The sequence below is a fragment of the Panthera uncia genome, assembly GCF_023721935.1.
Source record: "Panthera uncia isolate 11264 chromosome C1 unlocalized genomic scaffold, Puncia_PCG_1.0 HiC_scaffold_3, whole genome shotgun sequence".
Lineage (NCBI taxonomy): Eukaryota > Metazoa > Chordata > Mammalia > Carnivora > Felidae > Panthera > Panthera uncia.
Window position 1 is genome coordinate 26152646 of NW_026057584.1, and position 16305 is coordinate 26168950.

General features: G+C 36.9%; 1 protein-coding gene across 1 annotated transcript in view; it reads right to left on the minus strand.

Moving 5' to 3' along the window:
• The window catches only part of CPS1 (carbamoyl-phosphate synthase 1), a 128915-nt gene extending 115371 nt beyond the window's left edge, over positions 1–13544 (minus strand). Inside the window, exon 1 of the mRNA XM_049614985.1 lies at positions 13264–13544. Coding sequence (XP_049470942.1) covers positions 13264–13389 — 126 coding nt within the window. The 5' untranslated portion in view covers positions 13390–13544. The remainder of the gene's footprint in view (positions 1–13263) is intronic.
• Between the last annotated feature and the right edge of the window lie 2761 nt (positions 13545–16305).

Here is a 16305-nt window from a genome sequence, read left to right on the forward strand (position 1 = left end):
CTGCAATGAAAAATAATTCTGCCATTAATTAGAATGCAGAATGATGCAGCCACTATGGAAAATAGTATGGAAATTTTTCCAAAAAGTTCAAACTGGGCTACTATAAAATCCAGCAATCCTACTTCAGAATATTTACCCAAAGAATTGAAATCAGGATCTCAAAGAGATATTATTAGCACCTCATGTTCATTGCAGCACTATCCACAGTAGCCAAGATATGGAAGAAACCTAAGTATACATCAACAGATGAGTAGATAAAGAAAATGCAGCATATACATACAATGAAATATTACTCATCTTTAAAAAAAAGGAAGGAAATCCTGTCATAGATGGCAACATGGATAGACCTGGAGGAGAGTATGTTAAGTGAAATAAACCAGTCACAGAAAGACAAATACTGTATGATTCCACCTATACGAGATATTTGAAATAATCAAACCCAAAGAATCAGAAAGTCCCTTTTCAGCGGCTGGGGGAAGGGGGAAATGGGAGTTACTATTCAATAGACAAATGTTGAACAAAGTCTTAAATGTTTAAGATGAATAAGTTCTAATGATCTGCTGTACATTCTCCCTAAAACTGTATTGTACAGTTAAAAATTTGTTAAGAGGCGCTTGGGTGGCTCAGTCAGTTAAGTGTCCAACTCTTGATTTTGGCTCAGGTCATGTTCTCAGGGTTGTGAGATCTAGCCTCACGTCGGGTTCTGCCCTGACAGTGAGGAGCCTCCTTAGGATTCTCTGTCTCTCCCTCTTTGTCTGCCCCTTCCCTGTTAGCACTCTCTCTCTCTCAAAATAAATAAATAAACATTAAAAAAAAATCTGTTAAGAGGATGGATCTCATATTTGGCACTCTAACTACAAAAAAATAATAAAATAAAATAAAATACTTCTACCACATCACATAGTATCTGATAATTCAAAATGACTATTAATAGCTCAGAGGTAGCCATCTATTTGCCTCTATAATTAATTCCACATTACATCATATTTTGTCACCACCCAAGAGAAAATCCTTGTCATCATTTTCTATTACCTCCCAATTGTTCCCCCTGCTTCCAAACTCTGCCTGCTTCTACCTGTCTCATGCAGTGCCCTTAAGGCTATCTGTCGTAAACATCTATTACATAGCACTAATCTTCAAACTCCGCAATAAACATTCAGAGTCCCCTCACCTGGCCCGTTCTCTATATGTAATCCCTTAGACTCCCCAACTCTCTAGACCTTTATGCACAAATGTCTTCCTCCCTGTCTGCTTACACCCTGCTTATCCTCCCTAGTCTTGCTCATGATATGCCCTCAAAGATCCAAGTCAGAATTAACCACTGATTTACCTGTGCTCTCACTGCATGCATGTGTACTGTTTGGGTGTTACCTTTTGCTTTAATTGCTTAAGTTACTCTTCCACCCTGCCAGATCACGACTTCTTGGATGGAAAAACCCGATGCCTAATTCAATTTTGTATCCTCACAGAAATAGCTCACCACTGTTCACACAATAAGGTAGTCTCTACATACTTGGGGAATGCACAGAAATATGGGCCATTGTGTGATGTTAGGATGTTGTTCTCATGCTGGTATCATGAGTTTTCAAAACAATTCTTTGAAGCCCACTGGCTACTGTGTCTTGTCTGCTTTTTTTTTCTTTTTTTACTTTGAATAAAGACAGATGTCCCCCATAGTGATAGTTCGTGCTAAAGGGTGGAAGATGAAAATAAAGAATGAGTTGGGACTCAAGAGCAACACTTGCCTCATAAGCATCCTTAGGTTTCAATACCAACTAGGTGTGTCATACAGCTAATGTCTTCAGAAGATTCTAGAAGATGCTTTCTAATCTTCACTCTTTGGGCTTCCTAATGGGTTGCTTCTATTATTAATATCAATCTTATGTTGAAATAAATCTACTCCTCCACTAATGGGGACAAGGACTAAAGTACATGCAGCATACACAGTCCAATTATTCTTTTTCCCTTTACTTGTCACTTAAAATTCTTGTCAAATTTTACTATATGTCATTAGCAAATTCATTTAATTCACTAATGCAGTTTCAAAATATTGCATTCCTATACCAAATCCCCAAATAGTTTACAACTAATAATCAGTCTGTTTTTATCCACCTCTGAAAAATACTAAGGCTGCCATATTTTTATTGATATTGTTGCAGACGTTACATTTAGTGCTAGTACATACTTGGCGCTCAATAACAATGTTAACTAATTTTGAGAATAATAACTAAAGATGACACATATACTTCAATTTTTCTCTACTTTGAGTCCATGTGTTAAAGTACCTCCCATTTTGTTTTCTTTCTATTATAATTCTGGAATAATCCTTATATTTGAAAAAATAAAGCATTAACATGCCTCAAGCATGCCGTATAGAAGTAGGTCAACCTGTCATGATCCTGTTTCTATCTTTTGGCCTTGCTTTAATGAAACCTTGTTAAGGCATAAACTGATGGCATATATAGTTATTTATGCTTATTAAAGTCTATATGCAATTGCACCAAAAAGTTGCATATATAGACTTGAATGATAAATGTCTACTGTTCTGAGAAAGACATCTTATTTCAAATAGAATTATGAAGCTATGTTGGAAAAATAGGATTTGGGAGCACATTGACATCACTGAGAACTCCACCTTGACCCCCTCCCGAAGGCCTCATTAATAATAGTTAGCATGATGTGTTTGGCAATGTTTCTAAAGTTATCAATGTATTTTCTCATCTAATCCTCACACACAAAAAAAAAAAAAAAACAATGAGGTAGGTAATGTTAAGATCTCCATTTTATAGAAGAGCTAACTGAGGCTTGGAGGGGTCAAGATCATTCCACTAGTAAATGAAAAAGCAGTGGTTTCTGAACGTAATCAGTGTGTTTTATAATCCACAACCTTCTACCATTTTATCATATCCCTCTGCTTAAAGCCAAGTAGAAAATTTCAGCTTAAACTGAGTTATGTATTACCCCTTTTTCTTTTTCTAAGCTTACTTCTACTTCTTCTTTCCAATTTTTTTAAATGGGGAAAAGACACAATTCAATTATGAACTCACTTGAATTTATTTTTGAAAGCTTTGTTTCAAAACTGCCTTGGATGAACCGCAACACACCCAAGTCAACTAAGAATTAAGTCTGAAAATCTGTAAATCTGTAAACTGTCAAAGTGAAATGTCAAGACATCAGCTATATCCTGTAATCGCGGGAGAACCAGAATACTTTGAGAACGTTTTACACTGAATTCCAGGCCCTTGAGTCCTCAAGTTCTCAAGACTGTTAGGACTATACATGCTGTAAACATGGAGATGCATCCCTTAGTCCCCCTTCACGAAGGACATGCTGCCCTGCTGCAAGGAGTGAGGTCAGTGGACAATCATCAGCTGTGAGATCCTTCAGGGTCTCCCTGAACTGCAGAGAGCTTCCTTGCAACATGCCCTGCATGGAGAGCCCCGTGGCCACACTGGTCACTGAGCCAGGCGGGGATTTGAAGGCCAAGGCCCAACACAGGAAACTCGGATGGGCAAGCGCTTTCTGTCAGGTTGACCTAGGCTTTGTCAAACCTGTATCACAGTTTACTTCTCTGCTCAACTCTTTCCCCTAATAAATATCTGGCTCCCTAAATACCATTTCAGTGTCTTCTTCTGGAGAACCTAACTCATTATAGACCCTTAAGCCAAATGAGTCTAGATAAGAATTCAAAGGCTTTGGGGAGTCTCAAGAAATAAAGATCTACTTTTTCTGGGTTCTAGCCCAGAAACTACTAGATAAATATGAAACATTGCAAGACACCTGAATGGTTTCCTTTCTGCATGTATCCCTAAAATGTAAGAATTAGCCTAGATTTCGAGTGAATTTGACACTTGAAAACACTTAAAGTTCAGTCAAGTTTCTTAGGCCAAGGCTAATGGTACCCCTAAGTTGCTCAATGTCCAGGGCTGGACATTCACTTTTGGGGTGCCACTAAGCGCAAGTTCAACATGCAGCTGCCTAAAATAAAATTCATACACACATACATATACACATACACTTCCCTCAACCTTCTAAAGATCTCTTGATTAACCTTGAACCAATTGTGTCTGCAATTAATAACATTATCTCCACCTCTTCAAAGTTATATTTTTCTCCTATCCATGTAATTATGTTTACAAAACACACATATAAGCCCCACCTCACCAAAGGGTTTGTAGCCAATGTGGATAGCAAGAAATATGCATTAAAACTAGTTCATACTCATAGTTTGATTTCTTTTAGTGTGGAGCATACAAATATTGTGGTCTGGTGCCAGATAGATTATAAAATAAGTGGTCAAAATTATGTATCTTGGTGACTTTATATGATTTTGAAGGATAAAGACTGAAATTAGTAGTCCCCAAGTCCAATTAATACTAAATATTACTTTTGTCTGCAAATGTATAGGGGGAACATCCGTAAGAGTGTAGACTTTCCCACACATAATATCTCAATATGCTAAAATGGAATTTTCCTGTGTATATGTAATTACCCCATTTTTAATCTTTTATTTTACAATTGTATTTTTCTCTAAATTACATAAATCTCTCTTGTTTTAAGTTGATTTATTGATTTTGAGAGAAAGAGAGAAAGCCAGTGAGAGTAGGGGAGGGGCAGAGAAAGAGGGAGAGAGAGAATCCCAAGCAGGCTCCACACTCTCAGCACAAAGTCCTACACAGGGCTCAATTCCATGAAACAGTGAGATCATGACCTAAGCCGAAATCAAAAGCTGGACGCTTAACCGACTGAGCCACACAGGTGCCCCTGAATTACATAAATTTCTACATGATACTTACTCTTATATTACTTTTTAAATGGAACTTTTAATAAACTGCACAAACTCTGGGTGTCATGCTTTCTAATATTTATAAAACCTGAGGATTCTTTCACAAATTGTAGGTAATTTCTGATGAAAATACATTTTCGTGAGGGAGCTTGCATAGAAGTAGAAATTGCAACAAATTCTCTGTTTGTTGGTTTTTCTTCCAAGGAGGCTGATATTGTTGCTTTATCATATCATAAGATGTTTGGTTTTTGTTTTTTTAATGATCTCAAAACTGTGATTCTGTAAGCACATGTGACAGTTCCTCTGAACATTTCATCTCTTTAGGGCTTTTGATTTTTTCCTTAAAATCAAAATTCATTGTAAATCTACATTTAGGAGTCTATTTTGATTTCCTGGTAAGATGACCAAAATTTTATACCCTAATACTCTTCGTTTGAAATGTGGTTTAAGGGGCGCCTGCGTGGCTCGGTCGGTTAAGCGTCCGACTTCAGCTCAGGTCACGATCTCGCGGTCCGTGAGTTCGAGCCCCGCGTCGGGCTCTGGGCTGATGGCTCGGAGCCTGGAGCCTGCTTCCGATTCTGTGTCTCCCTCTCTCTCTACCCCTCCCCCGTTCATGCTCTGTCTCTCTCTGTCTCAAAAATAAATAAACATTAAAAAAAATTAAAAAAAAATAGTGGTTTGAAATGTGGTTTAAAAGGGTTGATGATTCAAAGCATTTTCCAAGATAACAATGCAACAACTGTTAATTCGAGTCACACAGCTAAATTCTCCTTCAAAAAGGTTTGAAAATGTGTCCCTGGTGCTATGCTCAACTGATTTAGAGGGCTGAGGCATAGGAAGTAACAGTCAAAATTCAGGCATAATTTATAATTTAACCTATAAAAGTTTTAAAAGAGTCCAGTGTTCGTTGCTGTTGTAGGCTTTTCCTTTGTATTCAGTATCATGTTATTAAAAGTCATCCAGTCATTGTTCCTTAATCATTCCACATCCTAACATCATTCTGGGCTAATTTTGAAGATATTGGTCTTTTACTTTGAGGCATTTTTCTTTGGATCTATTAGTTTGAGACAGTGGAAACCAGTCAAAATGAGACGTTTCTTGAAGTCTAAAATTGCTAATGTTAAACACCTATCACATTAGATTTCTGCATACGTGAAGCTTACAAGACTATGAGAAAAACAAATTGAAAACTGAAAAATAGCATGTTTTGTTATAATACATGACAATACTTTGGTTGAAGTGGAAGAAATATGTCAACTATAAATGGCATTGCCCTATTTGTAGAAATATTTGTAGAATTATTAATAGCTATATAAAGCAAAAATCCTTACTAATTCTTCACTTAAACAATCTGCTCTCAAAATGCAACCAAAAAAAGGAGAACAAAGGAGAGAAAAATATATATATTTCATTTTATGTCAAGACAAAGTGCATATATAAATGGGCTCTTGAGTAAGCCATAACATTACAGCAGGAGATAGGATTTAGAGTATTCCAAAGCCAGGTTAAACAACTAACTATGGCTTCAAGTATATAAGTAGAATAAACAAAATGCCAAATTAAAAAAAAATCCATATGGTGTTTGGGCCTAATTAAAATTCTAACCAGATTTGCTACAGGTATATTTCACTTGATGTACAAAACAGGCATCCATGTGTCCTTGTGTTAACTCCAGCACTTACACATCCTTGAAATGGGAATAATTACATTGTTTCTTCTCCTGGGTGTGAGAACTTACCAGTAAAATATTCTGGACACAAAGCCTCAAGCTAATTTAGCAACAACTCCCATAAAAAATGTGAATATATAACATTATAGCTGCAATAATCCCCTTAAGCTAGTAATAGAAATGAAAATGATTTACTCTGGGAATCTGACTGTATTGCTTTAAATCATTTGTCTATGTAAATTATTTGTGTATCAAAAAAAGTAGGAGCCCCATGTGTTTATTTTCATTTTTACCAAAGCCTAGAGCCATATAACACATTTGATTTCTGGCTCACCTGATTATTTTACATCGATACTCATCCTCTCAAGAAATAAAATACACCTGAACCAAGCTTGGGAAAGGAAGAAGTTTAAAACTAGAATTTATTTCAATGTATTATTGCATAGATAATACGGTAAGAGTCAAAATCTTAAAGTGTTCTTTATTGGTAATTTAAATCTTATTTTTCATTCTTAGAGTTGTACTATCAAAATGTAGATACTTAAAATTCGGAATGAAGGCACAATTTCTATGTGTGGAATAGTTAATGAGACTTCTCTGCAGTTATGCCTACCACTTCAACAATTAAAAGTACTGTAACAGTGGTAATCAATCAATTACAACATCCTAAGTTAATATTAGGTTATCTGCCTTTGGTTAAACATAAGCCAATGTTGGTGGGGGGGGGGGGAATCACAAGGTTAATTTACTTGAACACTTCTCTGTTCTGGACATTTGTAAACAAATGAGTCAGATTCAAAAGTAATTTTTATTCTAGTTATGTTTCTCATTTTAAATAAAAATATAGCATTTAGAAAAATTCCATTACAGAATATGTTCATAAAATGTAGGTTTATTAACAAGCACCTTAACGAGCATCTTTTATGTGGTAAAATTGTTCTGAATCCAGAAGGGGTTTCCAATATTGTAAGCTAATTTTTACTTTATGGTAATACATTAATATGCTTTTACATTTAGTTCTAAATCATAGATAAAACTTATTCAGTAAAAGTCTTAGTGATACATCCACCCTATTGATTGAAGTTAGAACTTTACGTTAGCCAATAATCTCCCTGTGAAATATAAGAGATTGATACGTTGCATTTAGTAAGTTCACAAAAAAAGAAAAAGAACAGAGGGGCCTTAAAAATATTCTTATGAGTTGAATTCATTTAGACCAAATGAAAAAAATCAAGTGTAAACCAGGAGTTTTGAGGAGTCCAAAACCGAGTTTCATGCTGGCTTTTGTAGCTTTCTTCCAATCCTTGGTCACTATAAATACCCTAGAAAATACTAGTCACATCAAGGACATTCGGTCTTACATAGCAAACTCCTGAATCCTTGAAGTGGGGTCTGGCATGACCATTGCTTAAGAGATATTGAAAACTCTCTACTAAACCCCCAGCCTTTGGTACAAGTCAGAAATGTGAAGAAGGTTTAATGAAGATGGGAGGGCAAAGGAATGTTCTCTATTTCCACAATAACAGAACCTACATTCACTTCTACACCACAACTAATTCTGTTAAGCATGGTCAGGTGGAAACTCAAGTCTCCATCAGCCAGAAAAGGAAGCAGGAAGCCAAGACTAGTGCTATTTCTACAGACATTTCCCCCACCAGATTTCTTAGCTTCCTACCCAGGGTTGGGATGCGGAGAAAGGAAATGAGGTGCCTATCGGGTAACATGGAAGGAGGCACACCATGGCCCTGCTAGTGATGGCCTCCTTCCATGGGGCACCTTTGGTGTCTCACTTGCCTTATCCTCATCTAAGCCCGGTTTGGTACAGCTTTTTCAACAGTTTTATGGCAAGAAGCTCAAAATGACAAGGCACTATTGATGACCAACAAATGAATCTATACTTTAGAAGGGGGGAGGGGATATAAAAAATAGAGTACATAAACAAAAATGTTTAAAAGGGAAGTTATCTCCTAATTAAAGAAATATTGTCCACTTAAAATATATAAAGTTGTTTATCACCCAGACTAATTCTTCAACTATTCATCTGGGATTGAAACATACTCTATTATTTTGGGGAACCTGTGTGGCTCAGTAGGTTAAGCATCCAACGTAGGCTCAGGTCCTAATCTCACGGTTTGTGGGTTCAAGCCCTGCGTCGGGCTCTGTGCTGACAGCTCAGAGCCTCAGCACAGAGCCTGGAGCCTGCTTCAGATTCTGTGTCTCCCATTCTCTCTGCTCCTCTCCCATTCACGGTCTGTCTCTCTCTCAAAAACAAACATTAAAAAAAGAATTTTTTAAGTAAAAAAATTTTACAAAAAGAAACTCTATTATTTCAAAAATTTGCATCATCAGGGATGAAATCCAGCCCTAACACATATCTGTATGTAGTAAAAGTCTAATACAATAGTTATTATTGACAGTGTATGATAACCCTATCCCTACCCCCATCTCTAATATGTACAAAGAGGTTCCAATATAATTACGAACCCAACTTCCTGGGAATGTCTTTAAAGCTACTACAATATAGCTAAATTATTCTAATTGTGGGACTTTTTGTAGTTGCCAATTTCTAATCAAATGACAATAGCTCCTCAAGATTGAGCTAAATAGGTAGTTTTATGTTGGAATCAGAATATAAAATCTTACAAAATGAAAACCATTGAAAGGGAATAATGACTCCTGCGGCTCAATTGTATCTGAAGTACCAGAGAGAAGGACACTTGGACTGTTAGGTTCCTGGCTTAATTGTAACACAGGTCACCATTTTTAAAAACAAGTGGATTAATATTAGAAGCGATACCTATTAAACACTTTTCTATTCATTGGGAACTTAACCTTTTCAATTTAATACATTTGATTTCCAAATTCATTTGCAAGTAAAAATAAAACTATTTAGTCTTGGTAACATTCCAAGACTTGTGAATTCAGAATTCTTTAATTTAGAAGTTTCTTGAAATCAGAGACTATCCACTTACCATCCATTTATTTCCACTTATTATTCTTCATATATATATTCCCAGGATAGAAGCTTTAAATAGGATATTAGAATGTACATCCTGACTTTTGGAATTGGATTCAAAATAGTGAAAAAAGATTATTTGCTTCATAGTTCTTGGTCTAATTTGCTATAAGCAATATCTTCATAGGGATATATTTAATATTAAGGCAAAGGTGAAAAAAATCATCATTATAAATATTTGAGTATTTTCATCAGACATCTTGTCATTGCAATAATTTGTAGTCCATGAAAAACATGAAGCAACTCTAATCTGTCTAAATCTTTCTACTAAAATATAGAGGACAGAATTTTTTTTAAGCATCCAGGGTTTGCTTTTACAGTATTTTGTAGATTTTTAATCACTGATCATGTGTGATGGTCCCACGATCTTTTGAGTAAGTCAAGAAGTGTTTCTACACTACGGATAACAAAATTTGGGTTCAAAGAGGATAAGTGAATTAACCAAGTTCAGAACATTGATAAATGGACAAGAGGGGCTAGAATCCAGACCTTTGTATTCCCCATCCAGTGTGTTTTCCATAACACAACTACAACAGGCTGAATGTAAATAAGGGGCACTGAACATTTTCAATTCTATATTGTATATCCTTGATATCTAATTCCTTTGAATGTACAGCACCTTGAAATTCTTTCCTCTTCCCTGTAAGTGAAATACAGCTATGTCTATTGGCAAGGTACACTTTGTAAATATTGGCCACAAAACAAATATGCAAGGAAGGACCACATAAAAGTACAAGTGCGTCACTGCTGTCGTCAAACCCACTCTGTCACCAACGGGAGAAGAAAAGTGACCTCCTCAGACATTGAGAAGGCAACCAATTTATAGGGCAATGTTTATAGATCTGACCACAGGGTGTCCTCTACAATCCATTTACTAGCTATAACTAGCTATATTGCCACAAACCTTTAGTAACTATTCTCACTGCCCTTTACTGACCCTTATGTAACTACATCTTAGTAAATTTTGCTATCTTTTTTTTTTTTTTAACATTTATTCACCTTTGAAAGAGAGAGAGAGACAGAGCATGAATGGAGGAGGGGCAGAGAGAGAGGGAGACACAGAATCTGAAGCAGGCTTCAGGCTCTGAGCTCTCAGCACAGAGCCCCAAGCGGGGCTCAAACCCACGAACTGTGAGATAATGACCTGAGCAAAGAGTGGCCGCTTAACCGACTGAGCCACCCAGGCGCCCCTAGTTTTGCTATCTTTAAAATATGATGTCCATTTGGGGCGCCTGGGTGGTTCAGTCGGTTAAGTGGCCCACTTCAGCTCGGGTCATGATCTTGCTGTCCGTGAGTTTGAGCCCCCCATTGGGCTCTGTGCTGACAGCTCGGAGCCTGGAGCCTGCTTCTGTTTCTGTGTCTCCCTCTCTGTCTGCCCCTCCCCCATTTGCGCTCTCTCTCTGCCTTTCAAAAATGAATAAATGTTCGAAGAAATTTTTAAATATGATGTCCATCTAAAAAAGAGTAAAGTTGGATACAACGTTTTTTAACACTTATTTATTTTTGAGAGAAAGAGACAGAAAGAGCATGAGAGGAGGAGGGGCAGACAGAGAGGGAGAGCAAGGATTCTAAGCAGGCTCCATGTTGTCAGCACAGAGCCTGATGGGGGGCTCGAACTTAGAACTGTGAAACTAATAACCTTAGTCAGTTGGACGCTCAACTGACTAAGCCATCCAAGCACCCCTGGATACAACTTTTTAAGAGAGCAGAGTTTTAAAAGTGAAGGCAGGAAGAAAGATAGGTAGAGGAGTGTTTCAAAATAAGTGAATAAAACACAAGCCCCCTTGGACTGCTGTACAGAATTGTAATTTACTATCGTGAAGTTCAAGAACTTCTATTTCTCATGCCTGGCTTTCCTCCAAAACTCTGGCCAGTAATGATTGAGTGTGAGTAATGACTTTCACATCATGAAATGATGGCTTATTCCTGCCACAAATTTGTCATTCTTAGCTGTGAACTTTGGCAGACCTTTAAAACAGATCTGCCACCGTGAGCTAGAAGAACTACTTTCACTGTAGTCTATCCACATAATTAAATCATTTTGTTGTGGCTGTAGTTGTGGGCATATAGAGCACTTATTAAGAACTGGCTTCTAATCTCAATCATATCTATGCTATTTTAAGTAGTCGTTCAATTTCTCCGTTTCTTGTGTTTGACGGAGATACGCCTATCCTTGCCTACCTGTTTTTGTAAGAAGAAAAAGATATTCCAAGCAACACAACTTTGTAGTCTTAGAAGACACATCTAACTGTAAATGGTATTATTTTCATTACTATCTGTTCTCTCTGCAGTGATATATGAGTACCCTTGAGATATTACCAACACTGAGCTAAAACCAATATTTGCTCTCAGAGTTTTTATCTAGTGACTGCATCTTTGATGATGGTTTAGAACATATCTCCTTTTTGGCTCTCTTGTTGCAATTAAGCCAAATCTAAGAAAATGGTTGTTTCTGGGTTTCTTTATTTAAAATGGTAGTTTCTGGTACTTTCTCCTGAGATCTTGTGTTCTGTCTCTCTCTCTGTCTCTCTCTCTGTCTCTCTCTCTCTCTCTCCTTCCCTCCCTCTCACTTTCTCCTTTCTTTCTCTCTCCCTCCCCCTCCTCACTCCTCACCTCTGTCTCTGTCTCCTTCTCCCTTTCCTTTTACTCCTTTCTTTCCCCACCCTGTCACCAGAGGCTACAAGTATCTACAGGCACCTCCTGGCCCTACAGATGTCACTCAGGGCTAAAATCCTATTCAAACCTGACTGGAGTAATCTAAGCAGTAGAAGCTGTGGAAGCTTTTGAAGGATTTTTAGGCAACCCAGTGAGTGTGCAAAGTAGTAGCAGAAAACACTCAAAACTATTAGAGCCTATTTTTACCTCAACAGATAGAGGTTGTTTTGTATTGTTTTGTTTTCTACCTCACTTTTTATAGCTCTTACTACTCAAAAAGCAATCTATTTAAAGCTACTGTGATCACTTAAACTTTATATTCACTAAAAATGATTTTCATTGGCAAAGTTCCCATAGAGTAATTTCAGACTTCTCTGGTAATAAATGCCTTCATAAAATTATAGGAAGGAACAGAAGTTCCTGCTGGAATTTCATGATCCAATGGTGGGGGTGGGGAAGAACACTTAAGGTTCTCTTCCTGGACCTGCTCCTCAGTTATAGATACATTCATAGAGAGAAAATTGTCAGCTGCTAATTGTTTCAATGCCTTAATCTGCAAAATAAAAACAATAAATTTGGACTTCTAAAAGAAGGACTAAGCAGGAAAAGGAAAAAAAGGCAATGTCTACATTGTGATTAACAAATATCAGAATTATGTAGATATCATCCTTCCAATTTTTTTCCCTAAAAAATGACATTTCAGAAGAGAAAACTTTATAGTGGGCCAATGAAGAAGAGCTTACCACATTACCTACTATGATGTGGTTCATGAACATATAAGCAACCTCACTCTTGAACCAAATTGTGTGTGGTAGTGTCTGGGCACAGGCTGGGCACAGGGCACAGCCCTGATAGCATTTAAAAATAATTGCTTTCTAAGCAGAACGCTTACATGTTACATATTCACAGGGATTGTGACCTTTCTTTACGCTGGGTGCAAGTTGCCGTAATTTTACTCAGAGCAGTTGAAAAGGAACATTTACTAAACCAGTAGTTTCAACACTAAAGCCAATACTAATAAATTAGCACTTCAGAATGGCACACAAATCTGTATTTGCTTCCTAAGTGACACCTTTGCCTCATGCTAAACTATACCCCCTACGATTTTATCAGAAATAAGAAGTAGGGGACTGTTACCTTGACAGAAAGGAGTCTGATGCCAGCTCTTGAAAATTTCCATTGATGGTGCGCAGGCGCATTGGTAAAGCCAAAACCAGTCTTCAGGGTCTTCACCACTTTGCAAGCTGTCAAAATCCTCGTCATTTTGAAGATGTTGATTTGTGACTAAAATTAAATAAAATTACCTATATTTATGAGAATTTTGTTAGAAGATTTTTTTTAATTAATGCGAAAGAAAGATGGGGGGTGCAGTCTGGTGTTTAAGGCTGACTGCACAGCAATCCTTGAATTTCCATTCATTCTGTCATTAAATATCTTCAGCCACTGCTCCTCCTTCTCTTAACCCCTCCTCCTGAGGTAATGTCCGGAGATGTTCCATGGACATGTAATACAAATTACAAAACATCAAACACTACCTTCTCCTGCTGAGATAATGCTAGTGTTGTAGAAAACCAGTCATCCATCAAAGGAACTGCTTATGCAGCTGAATAGAATGACCTAGCCACAGTGGATAACCTTAGGAATCTCACCCTAAAGAGCAATAACTTTATAATAATGCCAGAGATCAAAGGCTTTTACTGGTGTTAGATGTGATGCCTAGTTTGCCTCTAAAGAGATTTTGGATTCCCAAAGAAACCTGAAGAATTGCCATTTTCAGCTTAGAAAAAAGGATGGGTATGCAACCACATGTAGTAAAAATGACATCACAATAAACCTTTCTGCATAAATGTAGATTGTTCTTTTTTTTGAGTTAATAAAGTAGTATATTACATTCTTACTATTGCATTGTTTTGTATTTTACATTTTATTTATTTTTTTTTAACGTTTATTTATTTTTGAGACAGAGAGAGATAGAGCATGAACGGGGGAGGGTCAGAGAGAGAGGGAGACACAGAATCTGAAACAGGCTCCAGGCTCTGAGCTGTCAGCACAGAGCCCGACGCGGGGCTCGAACCCACGAACTGTGAGATCGTGACCTGAGCTGAAGTCGGACGCTTAGCCGACTGAGCTACCCAGGCGCCCCTGTATTTTACATTTTAAAACAATCGGTAATATTAACTAAGACGCAACCAGAGCAAAGTAGGCTATTTATATCTCTCTTAAGATTTGTAAGATTTATAAAAAGTGTCTGAAACAAGGGCAATCGTTGATTTTCACAGAAGAACTGGTCCTAAGCCAAGACTTTTTTTAGCTTTTAAAATGTTACATATAAAGTTCTCAAAACTTGAGCATTTGTGCTTCAACTAAGTCAAAATTGATTCATGTAACCCTTCAATCCCATGTTTAATCAGGCAGGCAAAGGCTCTTGTAGGCTTGTGGAAGCTGTCAGGTAAGTCATGTGTCTGTGTGGATCAGGAAACACTGTCTCATCATCTCTTGGTATCCTTGCAAAGGAGGCCAAGAAATGAAAGCTCCCTCCACATGCTTCCTGTAGTGGAAAAGATGACCCAGAATGGCACAGAGATTGTAAACTGCATGTACATAGGATGGGTGCTGGAAATGGGGGAGTGAGGATGACTTTATTTTTTAAAAAAAAGATACAAAGTTTAAGCTCAGTCTTCTGTCTTACTTAATGTATATTGTATAAACATTTTCTGAAGCCAAAGTACTTCATGGTTTCTGGTGATAGAAAACTGAAAAAAATAGTCTCAATCTAGTGTATATAAGTAATTAATAAAATAAATAATGTTATGGTAGGATGTCCAAATGCAATGGAGAAAGAAAGACATAGAGAGAGAAGAGAGAAAGAAAGAAAGAAAGAAAGAAAGAAAGAAAGAAAAAGGGAAGAGAGAGAAGAAAAGAAAAGAAAAGAAAAGAAAAGAGAAAAGAAAAGAAAAGAAAAGAAAAGACTCCCTTGTGCATGTCCAGTAAAATTTAAGCCTAGGACTATGTGATCCTGAACTATGTTATCCTAAAGGATGCATAAGAGTTCACCAAATAGATGAAAGGGGTAAAAAAAAACCAGAAAGAATGGCACAAGCAACAGCAGAGACACATGAAAATCATATGGTATATGGAAAAAAAAGTTGAAACAGTCTGATAAAAGCCTAGCTGCAGGTATAGGGTGGGGAAGTGAACAGGGATCAAAACATGGAAGACTTTGTGGGCCTTAAAATGGTTGATCTTAACCCATAATGTTCACAATAGTCATGGAAGTGTTTTGAACAAAGATGAAATGTGTGTGAAAGAAAGATCATGGAAAATGAATTAGAGGAGGCTGAAACTGGCGGAAGGAAAACTCTTAACTCTGAGTACAAAAAACTTAGAATCAATACTTATTGGTTTAGTCTCATTCTAAATTAGGCCTCAGTCTCACCCTTTGTCTGTATGTCTGTCTCTCTATATCACCATATATATATATATATATATATATATATATATATATATCTGGACACCTCTTGTCTGTCCCTTACTATATATATATATATATATATACACATAGATATATATCTGTGTGTGTGTGTGTATATATATATATATATATATATGCGTGTGTGTATATTTAATGAGGTTATTTTTCCCTAATTAGAAAAATCACATGTACTTACACTGGTTATGGAAATTTTTTGAAATGCAAAATAAATTTAAATCACTTGTAGTTGCATTACCCAGAGGTACTCATGCAGTAAACATTGTAGTATATTTTCTCCCTTCTTTCCCTACACTTTGATTGAATATGACAGTCAGCATACTGAGGACTCCATGATTCGAACAAAGAAAAGACAGTAGTAAGTAGCTTCTTAACCTTTTATAACAGTTAACCAAAAGCATGATGAGCTAACCATGGTTTTCCAGAGAGATGTCTACAACTTTAGGATATAATTCCATGACTCTAGAGTCTAAAGAAAAATATAGGTCTGAGAGTTGTAATGGGCTTTCATTTGGGTCAGTAAAAGGCCCTGCATGTAGGCTATGGTCCATGTTTCCATTCATCAAAATGAAAGAGAAAAGTCAGAAGATTTAGAAAATTTTGTTAAGTATTCTGAATTAGAGACTTAGAAAATCCATCCATCCTGGGGTGCCTGGGTGGCTCAGTGGGTTGAGCATCCAACTTCAGCT